The sequence below is a fragment of the Bremia lactucae genome, linkage group LG12, assembly GCF_004359215.1.
Source record: "Bremia lactucae strain SF5 linkage group LG12, whole genome shotgun sequence".
In the NCBI taxonomy this organism is placed as follows: domain Eukaryota; phylum Oomycota; class Peronosporomycetes; order Peronosporales; family Peronosporaceae; genus Bremia; species Bremia lactucae.
In genome coordinates, this window is record NC_090621.1 from 1,707,694 (window position 1) to 1,724,879 (window position 17,186).

Here is a 17,186-nt window from a genome sequence, read left to right on the forward strand (position 1 = left end):
GCAGAACTCATGCGTCTCGCACGCTGGTTCTTGCCATCGCCCTTTGGGAAGGGAGTCCTCTTGCTGGGCATTTTTGCCCCAGCAGGGACCCTGGCATAGCAGCGAGCCATCATATGGCCGCGCTTGCCGCATTTAAAACAGACCACGTCTGCATTGCCCAACTCCATAGGAGTGGCATCTGTCCTCTCGGCCGACGGCTTATACCAAGCTGTCGCCGAGGCACTGTTGTAGGATTGCTCCTCAACTAAGGCAATTTGGATTGCCTCTTCCATCGTCGACGGCACCTTTCTGAAAAGGGCCTGTCGCGATGGGCCATGCCGTAGTCCGTTCATAAACGTGGGCACCTTAATGTGCTCCGGAATCGGACCTACGGTTATGGATGCGGACAGCGAGCGCATCTCTTGCACATACTCTTGCAGAGATCGCTTCGCCTGTCGCGCCCCAAAGAAGCGCGCCTGAAGCAACACTTCGTTGTTCGGCGGCTGGTACATGGCGCGAATCTTATCCTTAAAGATCGCCCATGAGGGGAACGCTTTTCTGTCCGCCATAAGCGCCGAGTAAGCCCACTCTGAGGCCTTACCGCGCAGATGCGACATAGCGTACGACACCATCCGGCTGTCGTCCTCGATGAGCTGGGCGACACCACATTGCTCCACGGCTAAAAGCCAGTGGACAATCGTGTGCGCCGCAGTTCCATCGAACTTGGGCGGGTCCATCCGAATGGGCCTCGGCTGATGCGGCCGGGCAGAGAGCATCTCAACAGTCCTGTTGAGAGCCTCGCTCCGAGCCTGCTCATGCCTCAGCTAATCCTGAGTCTGAGTGACGAACTCCGCCGCAGCATGGCCCTGTGCCTCGGACACGGCCCTCCGCTGTCCGACCACGAATGCCTCAAACTGCTCCAACTGAGCAACATGTTGCTTAGGAGGACTACCCAGGAGCCTGGCCAGGGCTTGTTCACCAAGTCCCTGCGCCATTAGCCCTGACATCTCCCGATGATGTTCGGAGAGATGGGGAAAATGAGTTCAATCAATATTGAGGCCCATCCTCACGTACACACGCAGAGATGCGGGTCGTGGGAAGGATTTCAAGTGCTACCAAGTGTAGGTGGGCACGTCGTAATGTGGCCGCGCTCTACTTAGACACACCCTAGCACAGCGAAGAAGCGGTTTAACCTGCTTCTCTTGCTGCAGTTGTAATGGGGCAACCCATTATATTAAGTAGTCATAGTTTTATTACATAATTACATACATTAAGTGTAGGCAGTATCCGGATAGCGGATACTGCGCGTCTATTTATTATTGGTTTATTATTGGGGTGCCATACCCAATAATTAGCCAATAATAATTAGTTCTATATTTGAGAGGTTCCCATGAGCTAGGGAACATATTCGCACTTACTGCGAATTACAAAAACACAAATAAACAGAGTTAAAATTACCTTATAAATCACAGCGTTTCCTCAGCTTAATTATTAGTGTAAGACGGTAACGGGCTCTTACCACGTTACAGCAGTAATGTAGTTGTGGTGGGCGCGCAAGCGTCCTCACCCAACACACTAAGAACTGTAAATAAGAGTCGTCCCGGGAGCGGTAATCCGGCTCCTCATGCGCACTTATCAAGTAGGAAGTAATTTTCAGACTGATTTATATTTAATCGTATTAAATATATATACCTATTTTCACCAAGTAAAATGTCATCTCTACTGATAACACTTAACATGTATTGCGAGCGTGTCTTTCTAGATACCTCGCGTAACGGATGACGCTAGCCGTCATCACGAATGACGCTGGGCGTCATCCTTCCTAGAGCGATAGGTCTGTAATTCGTCGCATTATCATCGTAACGGGCTAAAGTTGCCCTAATGTTACACAGTTCCCGTTAAGTTAACTTGGTGTGTTGAAGGGGATGGTCAATCTCTCATGTACAAAACATATCCTTATAAGAATGTGAGTCCTGTAAGATGCCGCTTCGGTCCAAAGGCCGACTGGCACTGACTCAATGTGTCAGCTACGCGCCATATCCTTGCATAATCACCAGCCAAGCTATCTTGCGTGTCAGCTTAATTACCACTTGGAAGCGAATGCCGATAAAAATTGAAAAACATTGAACTGAACTTTCTATTATTTATGCAAAGCTGGTCATACCTTTGCTGCTGGACGCGGAGCCGAATCGTTTCAGCCAATTGGGTCCTCGCACAGGAGCAACGACATCTAGTAAACATAGGAGTACGGTACTTTTACGGTATCCACGCGACCTTTAATTCTCAGTTCGAGCGAGAAATTTCAGAGTAAGGTCGCTTATGGCTTCTTGCCCAAGAAGGAAGCCATCATGACCGTGAGGTGACGGAAGCACTACAAGCTCCGAATTAGTCAATCGCGTGGCAATCTCTTGCTGCTCAACGATTGGATACAACACATCCGAATCAATGCCAATAACTAGCGACGGCTGGCACAACGAGTTCAGCGCCTTCTCGACACCGCCCCGGTCCCGTCCGACGTCATGTGTATCCATCATATGCAAAAGCGTTAAGTACGAATTGACATCAAACCGAGACAAGAATTTGAGGCCCTGGTACGCAAGATACGACTGCACCACGTAGCGTCCGTACTTGAGCGCGAGCTTGTCGCGCTGATCTAAGTGCGCGTCTTGGCATCGTTGAAACTTTTGTGTATAGACAGCATGCGTTTGATAGCTCACCATGGCAATTTGGCGAGCAAGTGCAAGGCCCTCGTGCGGAGGCGCGTCAAGAGTATAGTAGCCATTACAAAAGTTTGGATCCATGTAAATGGCTTGCCGCTGCAGTTCGCTAATGCCAATCTGCCACGCCGAGTGCTGGGCGCCGCATGCAATAACTATAAAACGTTTAACATACTCTTGTCCTTGGAACGCCCACTCGAGTGTTTGCATGCCACCTAGCGAGCCTCCAATCACCGCCTGGACCTGGCGCACACCCAATCTGTCCTCAAGCAGTCTTCGCTGTAGCGCAACGGCGTCACGCAACGTCACGGCGGGAAAATCTGGTCCATAGAATTTTCCTGTGCGTGGGTTCACAGATGTGGGTCCCGTGCTGCCGTAGCACGAGCCCAAGACATTGCTGCAAACAATAAAGTACTTGTTTGTCCACTCGGGCGTGACCATGGCGTCCCAGTATTGATGTACGAGCGCGTGGCCCGTGAGGGCATGGCATAGCACAATGACGTTATCTCGCGCTGCATTGAGCTTGCCATAGGTGGTATAAGCCACGACGGGCGCCTCGAGCTCGGTGCCATTTTCGAGTCGCAATGTCCCAGGTAGCTGGTACGCACTCGAGACGGCGCTGGGATGCGTAGTATCGTAGTACTCATCCTGAATGAATTGGTCAGTGGACGAATGAGAAGATGCAGAGATTTCGTGGCTGATGGAGAAACATCGAGAGGGAATAGTTCGCGACGCGGGAGAAAATGTGACGCGCGAGATTGAACGACGCAAGGACCGGTGGAACATACTGCACATTGCAAAATGGGCTCTCGCGCTAGGAAATGAGTCTACAAGACCCAATTATTGGAGCAATTTTGACTTTCATTAAATAGACTATGTTGTTTTAAATACTACTTCAAATCGCTTAATCATTTTCATTCAACAACCAAGCGTCGGATCTTCCTACGTGTCGCGATGAAGATTTTAGTTCCCGTAAAGCGTGTAGTGGACTACGCTGTCAAGATCCGCGTGGAGCCTAAAGGCGTGGATTTAAAGAATGTTAAGATGAGTATGAATCCCTTTTGCGAGATTGCCGTGGAGGAGGCTATTCGCTTGAAAGAAAAAAAGGTGGCCACTGAGATCGTTGCCGTGTCGATTGGGCCTAAACAAGCCCAAGAGACGCTGCGTACGGCCCTCGCTATGGGCGCAGATCGGGGTATTCACATCAATACGGACATGCGCACAGACCAGGAGCTGCAGCCACTGGCTGTAGCCAAGCTACTGAAGGAGATCGTGGCCAAAGAGGATCCACAAATCGTCATGTGCGGCAAGCAAAGCATCGACGCCGATGCCGCCCAGACTGGGCCCCTTCTCGCAGGCCTTCTAGATTGGAGCCAGGGCACATTTGCATCCGACATCACGATCGAAGGCGATTGTCTCAACATCACCCGGGAGACTGATTCTGGGATTGAGACGCTTAAACTGTGCTTGCCCGCTGTGGTGACTGCCGACCTGCGTCTGAATGAGCCACGCTATGCCACGTTGCCAAACATTATGAAGGCCAAGAAGAAGAAAATTGAGACGTTTGAGGCCGACAGCTTTGGTGTGGACCTTGCCCCGCGCATTGAAGTGGTGGAAGTGAAGAACCCTGCCTCGCGAAAGGCTGGTATCAAGGTGTCGACTGTTGACGAGCTTGTTGATAAGCTAAAGAACGAGGTTGGTGTCATTTAAACGAGGTAATGACTCGACAATTGCTGATATCAGATAAAGCGAGAGGATCTATCTTGCAACCCTAGTACAAACCTTTCATTTAATGTCATAATCGAAAGAGCTCAAATGCTCAAATTGAGGTCAATCTGTGTTTTGGAACATGAAAAGGCTGTTACATAAATAAGTATAATTTCAAAAGACACATATCATGAAGGTCACGACGCTTTGTAAAGGAAAACAACCGCTGACCACTTCATAGCAAGATTTCAAGCTGCAAAGCTTCTACATAGCATCTGCGCTATGCTTACATTGACCAAAAATAACGCATACCAGCCATTTGAATGATAACAAAGAATCTGAGTAAAGCCAAATTTGCGTGAAGCCGTATCGCTGACGGCTTAATCAGCAAAAGTTGGTTGTCAATTTTTCTCGTTATTTCTTCATTATTATGACCATGATGGGGTGCACGTGGTATATAGGAAACCGATACACAAATAGTTTGTATGTAGCATTTGCCAGAATGTTCCATTAATGGTATAATATAAATGTCTAGTGACATAATCCTCGCGGTTTAGAAATGTTACAGCTATATATAGATTAAAAAATAGCTATATGGCACCAGCGCCTTAGTTGAAAAAATACAAACTGTCCAAAACACTGCGAAGGTCCAAGTCACCCAGCTGTGGAACATCGTCGAACGCCATATCAGGGAAACGCAAATGCAACTCTGTCAGCAAATCTTCCAACAGAGGTTGCTCATACAAATTTACAAATTCTTCACGCAATCGGCGGTTCATCGTATCCACAGAACACGCATGCGTCCAGTAACTATCGTGCACAGCCGCAAACGAAATTTTATCATCTTCGAGGCAACGACGCGCCGTTAGCATCATATGTGTCGAGTCCAGTGAATGGACAAAATTCGGCGGAAAAGCCGATTTTTGTCGGCCAATGCTTACTGGTTGCCCTTCATTATCCACCATAAGCACATGTTGCACTTTGGTGCGCACTTGCTTGGTTGCCTTGCTTCGGTATGGCTGGACCACAGGCAGCCCAAGGGGTGTGATCCATGACATTGGCTGCCCGCTTTCCCCAACCTTCGCAGCACATCTGGCTAGCCACGACATGATACCACGAGCCGAGTTAAATAGATCTCCCATAGACCCAATCGTCAACTCGGCGCAGTAGCAAGACGCATGATAGATCGCATCCTCTAATTTGTCATCCATAATATGACCTTTAGTTAAGAATGTTTCATGCAAACGCGCGGAAATTTGTTTCCGCGCCCCAATGTACGTGACACCATACACACTCGTCATAACCGTCTGTTTAACCACCTTGCGCGTGATAATGCCTTGTAAGAATTGGGCACACTTTTTACGTTGCGCTCGATCCAAGAGGTGTCGGAGCTTGGCTCGTTGCGCACAGGATTCCGTCGAGTCGTTTACAGGGATATTGAGAATCATTGCGCGCACTTCGTCGGGGCTTGGCACATCCTGGGCAGCATCGTGCTCTACCTTGGCCATGACTTGGGTCGCTACCCCCATATAGACGTCACTCGGTCGTCCTGCTGGCACTAAATTCACTTGTGCGCCTCCACAAAGGTCACGGCCTAAAGCCGCATAATGCTGCAGTCCATTGCATGAACCATCTTGGTGAATAGGAATGTTTGAAAGATACTTGGTCGGATCAGGCGACTCAATCGCACGCCTGAGTTCAAAACACACGCCCAGAGCCAAGAACGGGTAGTCTGCACCTTTCCACCAGGCGCAATCGTCTTGACCGAGTGGGTTCTTTGCAGACGCCACGACCTTGTCCATGTGCGCATTGGCAAATTCCACACGCTCATCGAACGAGCACTTGTCCACTCCAAAAACGTTTGCCAAGTGAATTTTCATCCATCGCAGACCATGTTCGCCCAATGGTTTACGATCTTTAAAGATTAATAAGCTACGAGATAGATCTGAGCCGAGGTGGTTTAAATTAGGAGGAATAGGATACACACGACCACGAAAATCCATATTGTAAGGAAAGTAAAGCTCCGGCTCGTCTTTAAACTCTTCCGCGACTTGCAGCTTGTACAGCGTGTCGCAGCGCAGCGAGTGAAATTCCCGGTTTAATTGTTCAATCTGCATTTCAACAGCAAGGGGTTAGTAGTATTCACAGCGACTGTAGGAATTAGATGTGAGTGACAAAGCTCCATTTTGTGGAACCTCTAGAAATGCTCAGTAGGAGAATAAACCCATGAGCCTTCAAGTAGCAACTGCTTCATATAGCAATCAGTTTGAACCCACATGACGTGGGTGTGTCATCATGTGGGCTTGATTCTGTTGCATGCTATTAGCCATAAATGTAATTTTTTCAAAGCTTACCTTCCGAACATTCTTCTGATATAGCGTCGGGTCATTGGCAAATTCAGGACTCTCGGGATCTGGAAGCGGGACGTCCTTACGTGTCGGCAAGTCACCAAAATTGCCGCCATTTTCCCAAATCTGAAGAACCACATCCAGCACTTCTCGATTAATTACCCACGGCACGTCCGCCATAAGGTTCAACGCCTTTAAAATGCCATCCATGTCACCACGCTGCACACAATCCATTTGCCACGCTGAATCGCGTTGACGCATGATCTTCGTTCGTAATTTTAAATAACCGCCATTCACAACGTCAACCCACGGGCGAGGAGGCACAAGCATTGGCAAGTACCGCGCAGTCCATGGCAAAACGTTTGCGTCTGGGTTCGTGGCTAGCACAGTGTCAGCTATTCGCTGGTGGATCTGAATCACGCCCGCCCGACGATTGCGGTCAAAAACGTAATTATGAAGAAAAGCTGGTTCAGGGGCAGGCAAACCTCTCGCAGCGCATAGTTCGGGAGTGGAGACCTCCCCAAATGCATTCGGTACATAACACGTGCGCTGGATACAATCCACGACGGCTGCCCCAACTTTTAATTGAAGCCGCTTGTCCCAGCCTCCGACTGTGTCAATATAATTTTTCATTCGAACTTTTAAACTTTCAAGCTTGATTTTCTGCGACACTTGTAGAAAAAACTTTTCTTCGTCCCCATTGTACCTTTTCGTACTTTCCTCTTTTTTCGAAATAATTTCTTCCTGGACCGCTTTCCCCATTGCAAGGGCAAGTTTAATAAACTTCGGACCTTTGGACTCCATAAGGCACATATTCAGCATAATATTCATGCCCGTTGCAGCGAGCACAGCGTGATCTAAAAGCATTAGAGCCGGTCCGTAGATATTGCTATCGGTGCTGTGTTTCCCATTCTTGATCTTTTGCTGCTCAACCTTCACATACTTTTCCGTCTCAGGTATCCATTTCCGAATTAAATCCTTAGCTGCGTTGGTCTCTGTGGTACGTCCAATCTGTCGCACCTTTTCTTGCGAGGCCGAGTATTTGTCCATGGCCATTTCGTAGACGGAGCATTCAAGACGGAGCTGACGCGCATAGCGACGACGCATTTCTTGGACCTCTTCGCTCGTTGAGCATTTGGCTAGCTGCTCCGTCGGAATCTCAAAAGTTTCAAGCCACTTCTCCACATCTTCGTCGGACATATAAGAGCGAGAGCTCTTGCATAGCTTCACTGTGTTGCCAAGAAGATCATCAAGCCCTAATGTCAATGGTGCTAGCTCGTACGGCTTCTCAACTGTAGAACGAGGAATCATGTTCTTTGCGCGAATGGACCAGTCGGCCTCAGCCAGGCGACGCGTTTTGACGTATTCAATCCGAGGCTCAAACTCGTCGGTTGAGTCCGAGTTGGCAGTAGTCCATGTCCTGGCCACTTCGTGAGCCGAGGAGCTTTTACGGCGCATAATCAGACTCAGCACGCTGCGATGCATGTGTACGCAATCGATTTGTCGCTTGTACGGTCGACGGAGTGCCGTGCACGCCACGCGCGTCGAAGTCACGATGGATGCCTGCATTACGAGTTGATCGCGTATCTACTTGACTAAGGAGGATACTACAGTTCCACGAAAAGTTGTCACTCGACAAGATCAAGATAGTCGCAGGAACGACACTGCTGAATGCTGGTCGGGACGACGGAAAACGAGCCGATCTCGACGCTTGACCCTTCGAGTGTGAGGCGGTAGCGATGACTGGGTCAGGGCGATTGAAATCAATATGGCCAATCAGGTTTGGTTTTGCTTCAATGGGTTGTTTTCTATGTAGCTTTTCATATTTTAAAACAATTACGTTGGAGATGCCAAAATTAAAAAAAAAAGAATTCGCTATTAAAATAAATAGTGATGGAGACTGTCGCCAAGCATAGCGCGTGCACTCAAACAAATCACGCGCACCATCAACTTGACAGCTATGATTTGGATGAGGTTGATATGGCGTTTGACCCAACGCTCGCCTCGTGTTGCGAGCGCGATGAACAGGAGTACAAGAAAGCCATGAAGGTCAAAGCCGTCTTGACGGCAAATGATCCAACGAGTGGAGCGGTGCGAATGCGTCAACAGTTGTTTACTTTGCCTCCTATAGTCACGCAACAGCCTTTAGTGCTCGCGCCTCAAGTTTCGCAGCTGAAGCAGGCGCTTATATCTGACTCTGAGTCGGATGTTGATGATTTTGACGAAAGTGATGACGACTTGAGTATGGAAGTCATGCTAGCCGCTCGTCGTCAGGAGCTTGAAAAGCAAATTCAAAATGCTAAGCAGAATATTGCTGAAGGCTACGGGGTGGCTCTGGATGCAGAGTTATCGCAGCTTGTGCAGGAGCTGCGAAATGAACCGGAGGTGCCACGTGTGGCGCTTGTAGTGGATAATAGCGCAGCTAAGACGGCACAATATTTGCGTGCCATGCGCAATAAGATGACAGAAATCGCACAGCGCTTTTTAGGAACAAAATTTTATATAGTGATATCAGCGCGTGATGATGAATCGCTTCGTGTGCTGCGAATAGGCTCTGCACCTGCCTTGGCAGCATTTAGAAGGGGTGAGTGCGTGAACTCGCTTGCGCTAGATTTAAAGGCAATATTGTCGGATCTGGACGTTCTGTGGGAAGCGCGGTACTTGCCGTGGCTGATAAAAAGCAACGTGCTGACTAATGAGCGCCAAATTTTGAAAGGCTGTCAGAATAAGGCAAGCAGGAAGGAGATTATCAAGAAAGATGAATCTGAGCCTAAAGATGAATCTGAGCACGAAGGATTTGATTGTGGTGTGAAGAATTGCCGTTTGCGATTCGGGTACGAGCACGAACACGTTGGGTCTTCACAGCTGGTCAAAGATGAAATTGCTTCGTGGCGTCAGACTCTGAATAAATGAAAGGATAGCTAGGAAGAAAACAATTGTGCATCCTATTAAACTGTACTTAAAGTTGTGCCGAGCACCATGTGTTTTTAGCATTCCGCGTGAGAAGCTCGTTGAGCGATTCGTTGCACTAAGCTTACAATAATAACAATTACTATTCACCATTTTTGCAAGTCAAATTATACATAGAAAGCAATGGGATGTCATGCCGTAGATCTGCTGTTAATCATGCCACTTATCGATATACAATCATTTTTCTTGCTGCAGCAATTAATTCCCAAACATATTAACATTTATCATCCAATGTGACAAAAAAATGCAAACGTGAGCGTCGACGAGACAGTATTTGGTGAGGCCCAGATACTCATAGTGATTAGTAAGCTTGCTTGCCAAAGTTGCGGTTTGGTGTTCGATTGAAATGAAGTTTTCTAAAAGCTAATTTTTTACCTGTAATATCTTCCGTTCAGTTTTTTTTCGACAAACCACATTACTTATATAATCTGCTCCCTTTAAAGGCCACGGTAGAGTATCGGCGATACCTCTACACACACTTGTCATAGCCTTGCGAGCTGCGTAGATAGAAAGCAGTCTAATTTTTTTATCGAAAATGGTCAAGAAGCAAGGTTTAAAGAAGCACGTTTAATCATGTCGCGGCTCCGTTCGTGGTAAATTGACGGTTCCTAAATTAAATGAGACACCAACTGTGGCTTAATTTGTGGCTGAAGTTGCAGCTGAACTTTAGATGGCCGGTAGATCTTTCCAGTTCGAGCTGCAACTTAAAATGTGTCAAGTGTACACACGTCACAGATCGAGAAAATAAACTCCAGCTTCTATATTGTTGCACGCAAGTCTAAATGGGGGCAAGTGTATGGCTAAGAGGCCCGCAATGGTCTTAATGTCGTGCAGTTGTCGATTCCTGGTCCGCATGATTGAGCCGTATGTCCATTCTAAAGGAGTTAGTGACCCATGGAATGGCCTTTTAAAGCAAAGGATAAGGTCAGAGTGATTGTCACTTCAACCGCAGCGTAACGTCATTTCTATTTGGAGTCCGCGCTGCACAAGCCATCGAAGGCTTCCTTTTGTTGTTAGCTAAACCCATTCAAAGCTCAGTCCTTGCAATGGTGGAGGAGCCAAGAATGGAGATGAGAAAGGCGTCACGCGAGCGTGCAAGCTCTGGTATGCTTCGGAAGGAGCTTGACATGCGGCTCACCGCATATTTGCCCGCCGTTGTACGACGACATTTGGAAAAACAAGACATGCAATCTCCGTTGCGAATGCCTACGACCCACCGCATGACTGTCGTAAGCATGTTTGCGGACGTGTCTGGATTTACAGCCATGACCGAGCTACTAGCTTCTCGAGGACCTGTAGGTGCAGAGGATCTGGGCAAGCATTTAAATTCGTACTTTGAGCAGCTCTTACGTCTCGTGTCTAGTGCTGGTGGAGACGTGTTTAAGTTTGCAGGAGATGCCATGCTTATCTTTTGGCCAGAAAGCAAGGAGGATACAATGGACAGCTTACTTCGTCGAGCTTTACAGTGTGCCTTACGCATTCAGTCACATCTTCATGAGGCTGAGTTGGCTCCAGGCGTTATTTTAAGTGTGAAAGTGGGGGTCGGCATCGGTGAAGCCACAATCGCGCATCTTGGAGGCGAGAGCGATGGAGCCATGACTCGCATTGAGTACATTGCAGTAGGGCCAGCATTGGAGCAAGCATTTAATGCTGAGCATCAGGCTGAAGCAGGGGAAGTTATTTGTTCAGATGCGTGCTGGAAACGTATTCATGAGTACTTTGACGGTGCACCGGTGTCTAATCTTGATGGTAACAATGATGTCGGGATGCATTACTTCCACAAGGTGACTGCAGTGAATAAACCTGTTAAAATTTGCTCCAGGCGACCGTCATACACGCGCCACGACGCGCTTCTTCATACGCGCATGAAGCAATATGTATCACGTGCTGTGTGGCCTTATCTTGATGTGCACGATGAGTTCTGGGGATCAGAATTAAGAAACGTGACGGTTTTATTTATTAATCTCGGCTTCAGGTACATGTTTCTACTAGGCATCGGGGCCATTATGCGACCATGAGACTGACATGTTTTTACTACAGCGAGCAGGATCTAACAAACATGCTCGGGGCGAAGGATTTGCAGCGACTTCAGGACGCATTTGCTTTTGTCCAGAAGTGTGTGTACGACTATGAAGGCACTATAAACAAATTCCTTATCGACGATAAAGGCAGCACTGTCGTCGCTGCGTTCGGGCTGCCACCCGTTACCCACGTAAACGACCCGATTCGAGGCATCTTGGCATCTCTTGCTATTTGTGCAGCTTTGGGAAACAACGGACTCAAGGCATCCGTGGGCATTACAACCGGTACGGCATTGTGTGGCGTTGTTGGGCACCAAGGCAATCGAAGGGAGTATACGGTGCTCGGCGATATTGTCAACCTGTCAGCCCGACTCATGCAGCGAGCAAAATTGGAAGGTGGGGGTGTTATTACAGACGCTGCGACAAAAATTCACGCGCAAGATGTGCTTCACTTTGAAAAGCGCCCAGAGATCATGGTCAAGGGGAAGAACGAGAGTATTAAAATTCATCGGCCCTATCCACGAATGTCGATACTAATGGATTTTCACTTATCGTCTACGCTTCAGCGACCTACCCGACAAAGCAAAATCAATAGAACCATATCAGGCGAAGAAGTATTAGGGCGGCCATCGCGTGCTAATGCTTTGTCAGTCGTTAGCCGCGCTGCACCAATTCAGAACTTAATGGACAATATGCATCGCGTTCAGGTGCGTGATGCTCAGCGGCGACTCTCGCTGCGTGCTGACCGCCAGTGTCTACCGGCGAGTGAACTTGTCGAAAGCAAGAGTTTCATTGAAGCTCGGGCAGCTCTTCTTGATAAATGTTCCCATTTGAATGCTTTTGCTCCAGGGGGGGCGTTTATACTCGAAGGTGATATAGGTGTAGGTAAGACGGTTGTCCTACGATCGGCGCTCGCAAGCCCGGAAGCAGAGGATTATCAGGTGTTGGTGAGTACAGCCAGCCCGTTCTCCACAAAAAAGCCGTATGCTGTTTGGTCTGAGCTTATCACTCGAGGAGCAATGGACACATTACAGAGCGGAGAGCCTGCTTCTGCGCTTTCACCAGCTTCCGCGACATTAATGGGTTCAACGGTTGCCCAAACTTCGAGCCGACTGGCTGAAACGAAGAGGCGAGAGTGTGTGGCGCACTTTGTGAGGCAGAACATTTGCGAAGGTGCCTCTTCCAATACGACGCTTGTCCGATATGCGCATTTACTCAATTCCATTTTAGATACCGACTTTGATGATTTTTCGGACATCAAGGGAAATTGTGATAATTCAGCGACCGACACAAGCTTTGTGAAGCATAAATCTTGCAATTTCGAGCCTACTGGCGATGTTCAAGAAGTACATTACATCTCTAATCAAAGCGAGGAAAATACTGTCGAAGGCCAACCCTATGAGGATGCGATGCGTGCGTGTGGCTATGCATTTGCAGAAGCACCAGATAGAAAGCTTAGCGTCAAAGAAAATGAGATCGCGTCGTGGTTTTTGGGTTTGCTTGAGATGGAATTGGCTGAGAAGGAAGATGCTCGACCGTCTCTAAGTGCTTCAGTTTGTTGTGAAAAAAGCACTAGTAATATTTCACGGAATGTGGATGAAGATACACAAGATTCGGCATGGAAACCCGATGACCTGGATATGAGCGGCATTCTTATTTTGTGTACGCTTCACGCAATGTCACGCGAACGAGCAACTGTATTTTGCCTTGATAACGCCATGCATATGGACGGAAAATCATGGGTTCTCGTCATGATCATCGCGAAGTATTTTACCAACTGTATGGTCGCTATCGGGACTAGGTCACCAGGCTTGGCATTAGGTGAGAATACTGCGAGTTGCTCGTTTCACAAGCAGTTGCGCCTGCTCAAGGGCCTCAAGTCTTCATCATTCAAATACCTCGATACATTTAGCAATAGCGAGACGGAGATGCTGTCACGGCATATTCTTCAGGTCCCAGTAATTCCTGATGACCTTCTTGCAATTCTCGTTTCGCGTTGTCAGGGGAACCCGCTCTTTCTCCACGAACTTATTACGGAATTGCAAGCACAACAAGTTATAAAAGTTTATGAAAAAAAAGGGATTCGCACGTGCGAGTTACATGTACAGAAATCCTGGGGCGAAAAATCAAAGGCGCAATTTTGCTTTGCGTGCCACATTTGCTTTGGTTGTGCAAAGAAAGAGAAGGAAAAAGACAAGAAAAAAGTTGACATTGAGAAAGAGATGAATGAGAGCGCTGAGACGGAAGGAATCAAGAAGACTAAGCATCAATGCAAATGTTGTGGCTACTATTTTTGTGCTGAATGTACTCCTAAAGCGTGCCGAGCAAAGATTCCAGGGAAGTATAGCGAACCTGTTCGTCATTGTCGGACGTGCTACAATTTTTCATCATCACGACGACCTAGTGGTTCATCGCACGCTATTGGGGCTGCAGTAGGAGCGCTAAACGAGAAGCGGTCTCGCTCAAAGGGCCGCTTACGCTCCATTTTTCATGCTGGAAGCAGTGGAGATCATTACTCATTGTCTTCGTCGTCATCGAATTCTCTTTCCGTGTCGAATCTTCAGACACTGACAAATTGCATCGGACTGCGACCGCCGCGGACCGTGAAAAGCGTTATTACTACTATGCTAGACCAGCTGACATGCTCGCAACGCATGCTCATGAAGACAGCGAGTGCCATAGGATTAGTCTTTGACGAGGAGATGCTTCGAGGTGCATGTCCCATCGAGGCGCATCTATCGCGGCTATCTCAAGACCTGGTGGACCTTGAGCAGCTGGCAATGATTCGAAAGATTGACACGTTCATTGGTGGTGTGCCTACCTCATCCAAAGCATCATTAGGAGCAAGAGGTGCTCGTTTGACCACAAGTCAGACAGCTCCACCTAGTAGCTTCGTTAAAGTCAAGTTCGAGTTTTGTCATGGCTTTATGCGTAGTGTCATTCGTGATCAGTTACTTCGCGGTCAGCTTGACAAGCTCAATGCACGAATTGCAGACTTTCGCGAGCAACAGCAACGGGAGCTTCGTCACAATTTTTTTGCAAAGGCCAACGAGAGTCTTACTCGCCCCGTATTATTGACGATCTCGGCGTCTTTTACTGAAGGTAGAGGGTTTATCCAAGAGGTTCGGCGGGCACTTACACCTACTGAAAATGGAAAAAAAAGCTCGCGCTCCCCAATTTTGAAGAATGGACGACGCCGGCGTCTACATACAAGGCGCAACTCTCACTCCGGCGCTCACCGAATCAGTGACGCGTCGTATTATTCGTCTTCGGAAATGTCAAGGACACAAGGGCTGTACAATAGTGAGTCTGAATACGGAAATGACTTGGCGACTGACTCCGACAGTTGTTTGATTGCTTCAATACCTTTGACCAACAATATCTTTGGGAAGCAGCAATTGCAAGTGGCATGCAAACAAACGGCATGTATACGCCTGAAAGCAGATCGTGTGCTTGTCAAAAAGTATTGCAGCATGTTTTCACACTTGAAATTAAAGGGACTTAAGAACGCTCGGCAATGGAAGTCTCGCTACGCTGTTTTGGAGAGCGACTGCTTGCTACTGCAATACGAAGACGATGACCCCGTGTTTGGGGACACTTGTAGACTAGCGGCTTTGCAATTTGGCACGGTTTTGTTTTTAAAAGACGCGAAAGTAAGCGCATGTGATCCGGAGGTGGCAGCAAAGGTCAATTGCTTCCAAATTCAAGTCACAGAATGGACGAAACAAGGCCAAGTGATGAAAAATCAACGACGGTCCTTTATCATTGCGGCCGAGAGCGAAGAAGAGGTTGACAATTGGGTTTACATGATTCGCTTTGCGATTGAGTCGCTCGAAAGTTCGACGCGCTAAATATAATACGGATATACATCGTATCCAGCGCGTTATAAGTATAATACACAAGAATGCGACAAGCTATGTCTGATAATGCCAACATTTTTCTTTTCTTCTCTTTTGGTTATATTCTAAAGAATCTTCTCTGTCGGGACTGTGAAAAACTTAGTGGGGATTTTTCTGAGGAAGAAACGCAACTATTGTGAAAGAACGCCATGCAAGGCAAGCAAAAACTTTCAAAAAGACGTGTTTACGCAGCTCATCCACGACTTGAGAACAAAAAAGACTTTGTGCCATGTCAAGGACTATCCTTTAGTCAAGCTGAAGCAGTTGAATTCTTACGTGAAGAAGCACGGTTCACTGGTAAACCCCGTGTTTAACGAACAGCCAGCGTTCTTCATCGACGAGGCCGCTATATACCATATCGAATGTTCATATACGGCAACGCGTTGGTGGCGTCTGAAATTACAGTGCTCCTTTGTAACTGGTCAATTTAGTCTGGTAGACAAGGCAGCGCGATAACATCGAAAGGAGCGTTCATTCCCGGCACTGACGTTCGAATGCCTGATATTGCGTACACACCTCGCAACAAGGACGGAGGACAAACGACTACGACATCTTGGACGTACCGCGGCGATCCCTATGTCCCGACTTTTGTTGTTGAGATTGATAAACTTTCTGGTCCAGGCTCCCAACGCAGCGCGCTGGATCGAAAGATGCGAAATGAATAATTTCCAGCACAGCGTTCAATAAGGTTGGTTGATCGACCCACGCCCGGACTTTCAGCTAATGTTTGAGTACCATCGACCTGAACAGAAGCGATATTTGTCTAATAATTTGGGATAGAGGATAGCAATTGAGTTTCAACAAATAGAAATTTAAACAAGCGACCGAAGTTTTTTTGAAGTTCAAAGTAGGACTTCGGAGTAGACTTTTTATCGACAACGTACCTTTTCGAACGACGTCTGCTTTTATAGTAAGCAAATTTAACAGGCGTGTTTTTACAGGGACACTAATTTCAGGGAAAGAGACCAGATAAATGTTCTTAACTACACAAATATATTCAAGATGCTGAATCTGTAATCAGCTTTCGCTTGTAACGAACCACGAACGAGTGCATCCAAAATTCCATTTCTTAGCCAAACGAGTATTCCAACTAAGACTGCGCTGATAGTGGACTTCATTATACATGTAGGCGGGCACGTCGTAATGCGGCCACGCTCTATCCTAGCACAGCGAGGATTTAGGCAGGCACGTCGTAATGTGGCTACGCTTTACTTAAGCACACACCCTAGCACAGCGAGGAAGCGGTTAAACCTGTTTCTCTTGCGTGCAGTGAGGTAGTTGTGGTGGGCGCGCAAGCGACCTCACCCAACACACTAAGAACTCTGGTAAAGTGTCGTCACGGGAGCGGTAATCCGTCTCCTCGTGCGCACTTACCAAGTAGGTAGTAGTTTTCAGACTGATTTATATTTAATAGAACTAAATACAAATACCTATTTTTACCAATTAAAATGTTATCTCTATAGATATCATTTAATATGTATTGCGAGCGTATCTTTATAGATACATCGCGTAACGGATGACGCTAGCCGTCATCATGGATAAACG

General features: G+C 47.5%; 6 protein-coding genes across 6 annotated transcripts; 4 read left to right on the forward strand and 2 right to left on the reverse strand.

Annotated features, from left to right (window-relative positions):
- Positions 1 to 2,255: 2,255 nt before the first annotated feature.
- Positions 2,256 to 3,491, reverse strand: CCR75_002683 (uncharacterized protein; the record flags this gene model as incomplete). The annotated part of the gene is made up of 1 exon (XM_067960780.1): positions 2,256 to 3,491. The coding sequence occupies one exon, from the start codon at positions 3,489 to 3,491 to the stop codon at positions 2,256 to 2,258; it is 1,236 nt and encodes a 411-aa protein (XP_067820836.1).
- A 159-nt stretch (positions 3,492 to 3,650) lies between these two features.
- CCR75_002682 (uncharacterized protein) lies at positions 3,651 to 4,406 on the forward strand (the record flags this gene model as incomplete). The annotated part of the gene is made up of 1 exon (XM_067960779.1): positions 3,651 to 4,406. One exon carries the CDS (start codon positions 3,651 to 3,653, stop codon positions 4,404 to 4,406), a length of 756 nt encoding a protein of 251 aa, XP_067820837.1.
- Positions 4,407 to 4,883: 477 nt separating this feature from the next.
- On the reverse strand, positions 4,884 to 8,456 carry CCR75_002681 (uncharacterized protein). Its single transcript, XM_067960778.1, has 2 exons — positions 6,758 to 8,456; positions 4,884 to 6,514 (listed from the first exon to the last, which is right to left on the reverse strand). The coding sequence occupies exons 1-2, from the start codon at positions 8,318 to 8,320 to the stop codon at positions 5,012 to 5,014; spliced, it is 3,066 nt and encodes a 1,021-aa protein (XP_067820838.1). The 5' UTR covers positions 8,321 to 8,456; the 3' UTR covers positions 4,884 to 5,011.
- Positions 8,457 to 8,644: 188 nt separating this feature from the next.
- CCR75_002680 (uncharacterized protein) lies at positions 8,645 to 9,664 on the forward strand (the record flags this gene model as incomplete). The annotated part of the gene is made up of 1 exon (XM_067960777.1): positions 8,645 to 9,664. One exon carries the CDS (start codon positions 8,645 to 8,647, stop codon positions 9,662 to 9,664), a length of 1,020 nt encoding a protein of 339 aa, XP_067820839.1.
- A 1,103-nt stretch (positions 9,665 to 10,767) lies between these two features.
- On the forward strand, positions 10,768 to 15,593 carry CCR75_002679 (uncharacterized protein; the record flags this gene model as incomplete). Its single annotated transcript, XM_067960776.1, has 2 exons — positions 10,768 to 11,696; positions 11,762 to 15,593. The coding sequence occupies 2 exons, from the start codon at positions 10,768 to 10,770 to the stop codon at positions 15,591 to 15,593; spliced, it is 4,761 nt and encodes a 1,586-aa protein (XP_067820551.1).
- Positions 15,594 to 15,646: 53 nt separating this feature from the next.
- CCR75_002678 (uncharacterized protein) lies at positions 15,647 to 16,306 on the forward strand (the record flags this gene model as incomplete). The annotated part of the gene is given in 3 exon segments (XM_067960775.1): positions 15,647 to 15,660; positions 15,713 to 16,055; positions 16,073 to 16,306. 3 exon segments carry the CDS (start codon positions 15,647 to 15,649, stop codon positions 16,304 to 16,306), a joined length of 591 nt encoding a protein of 196 aa, XP_067820550.1.
- Positions 16,307 to 17,186: the final 880 nt, after the last annotated feature.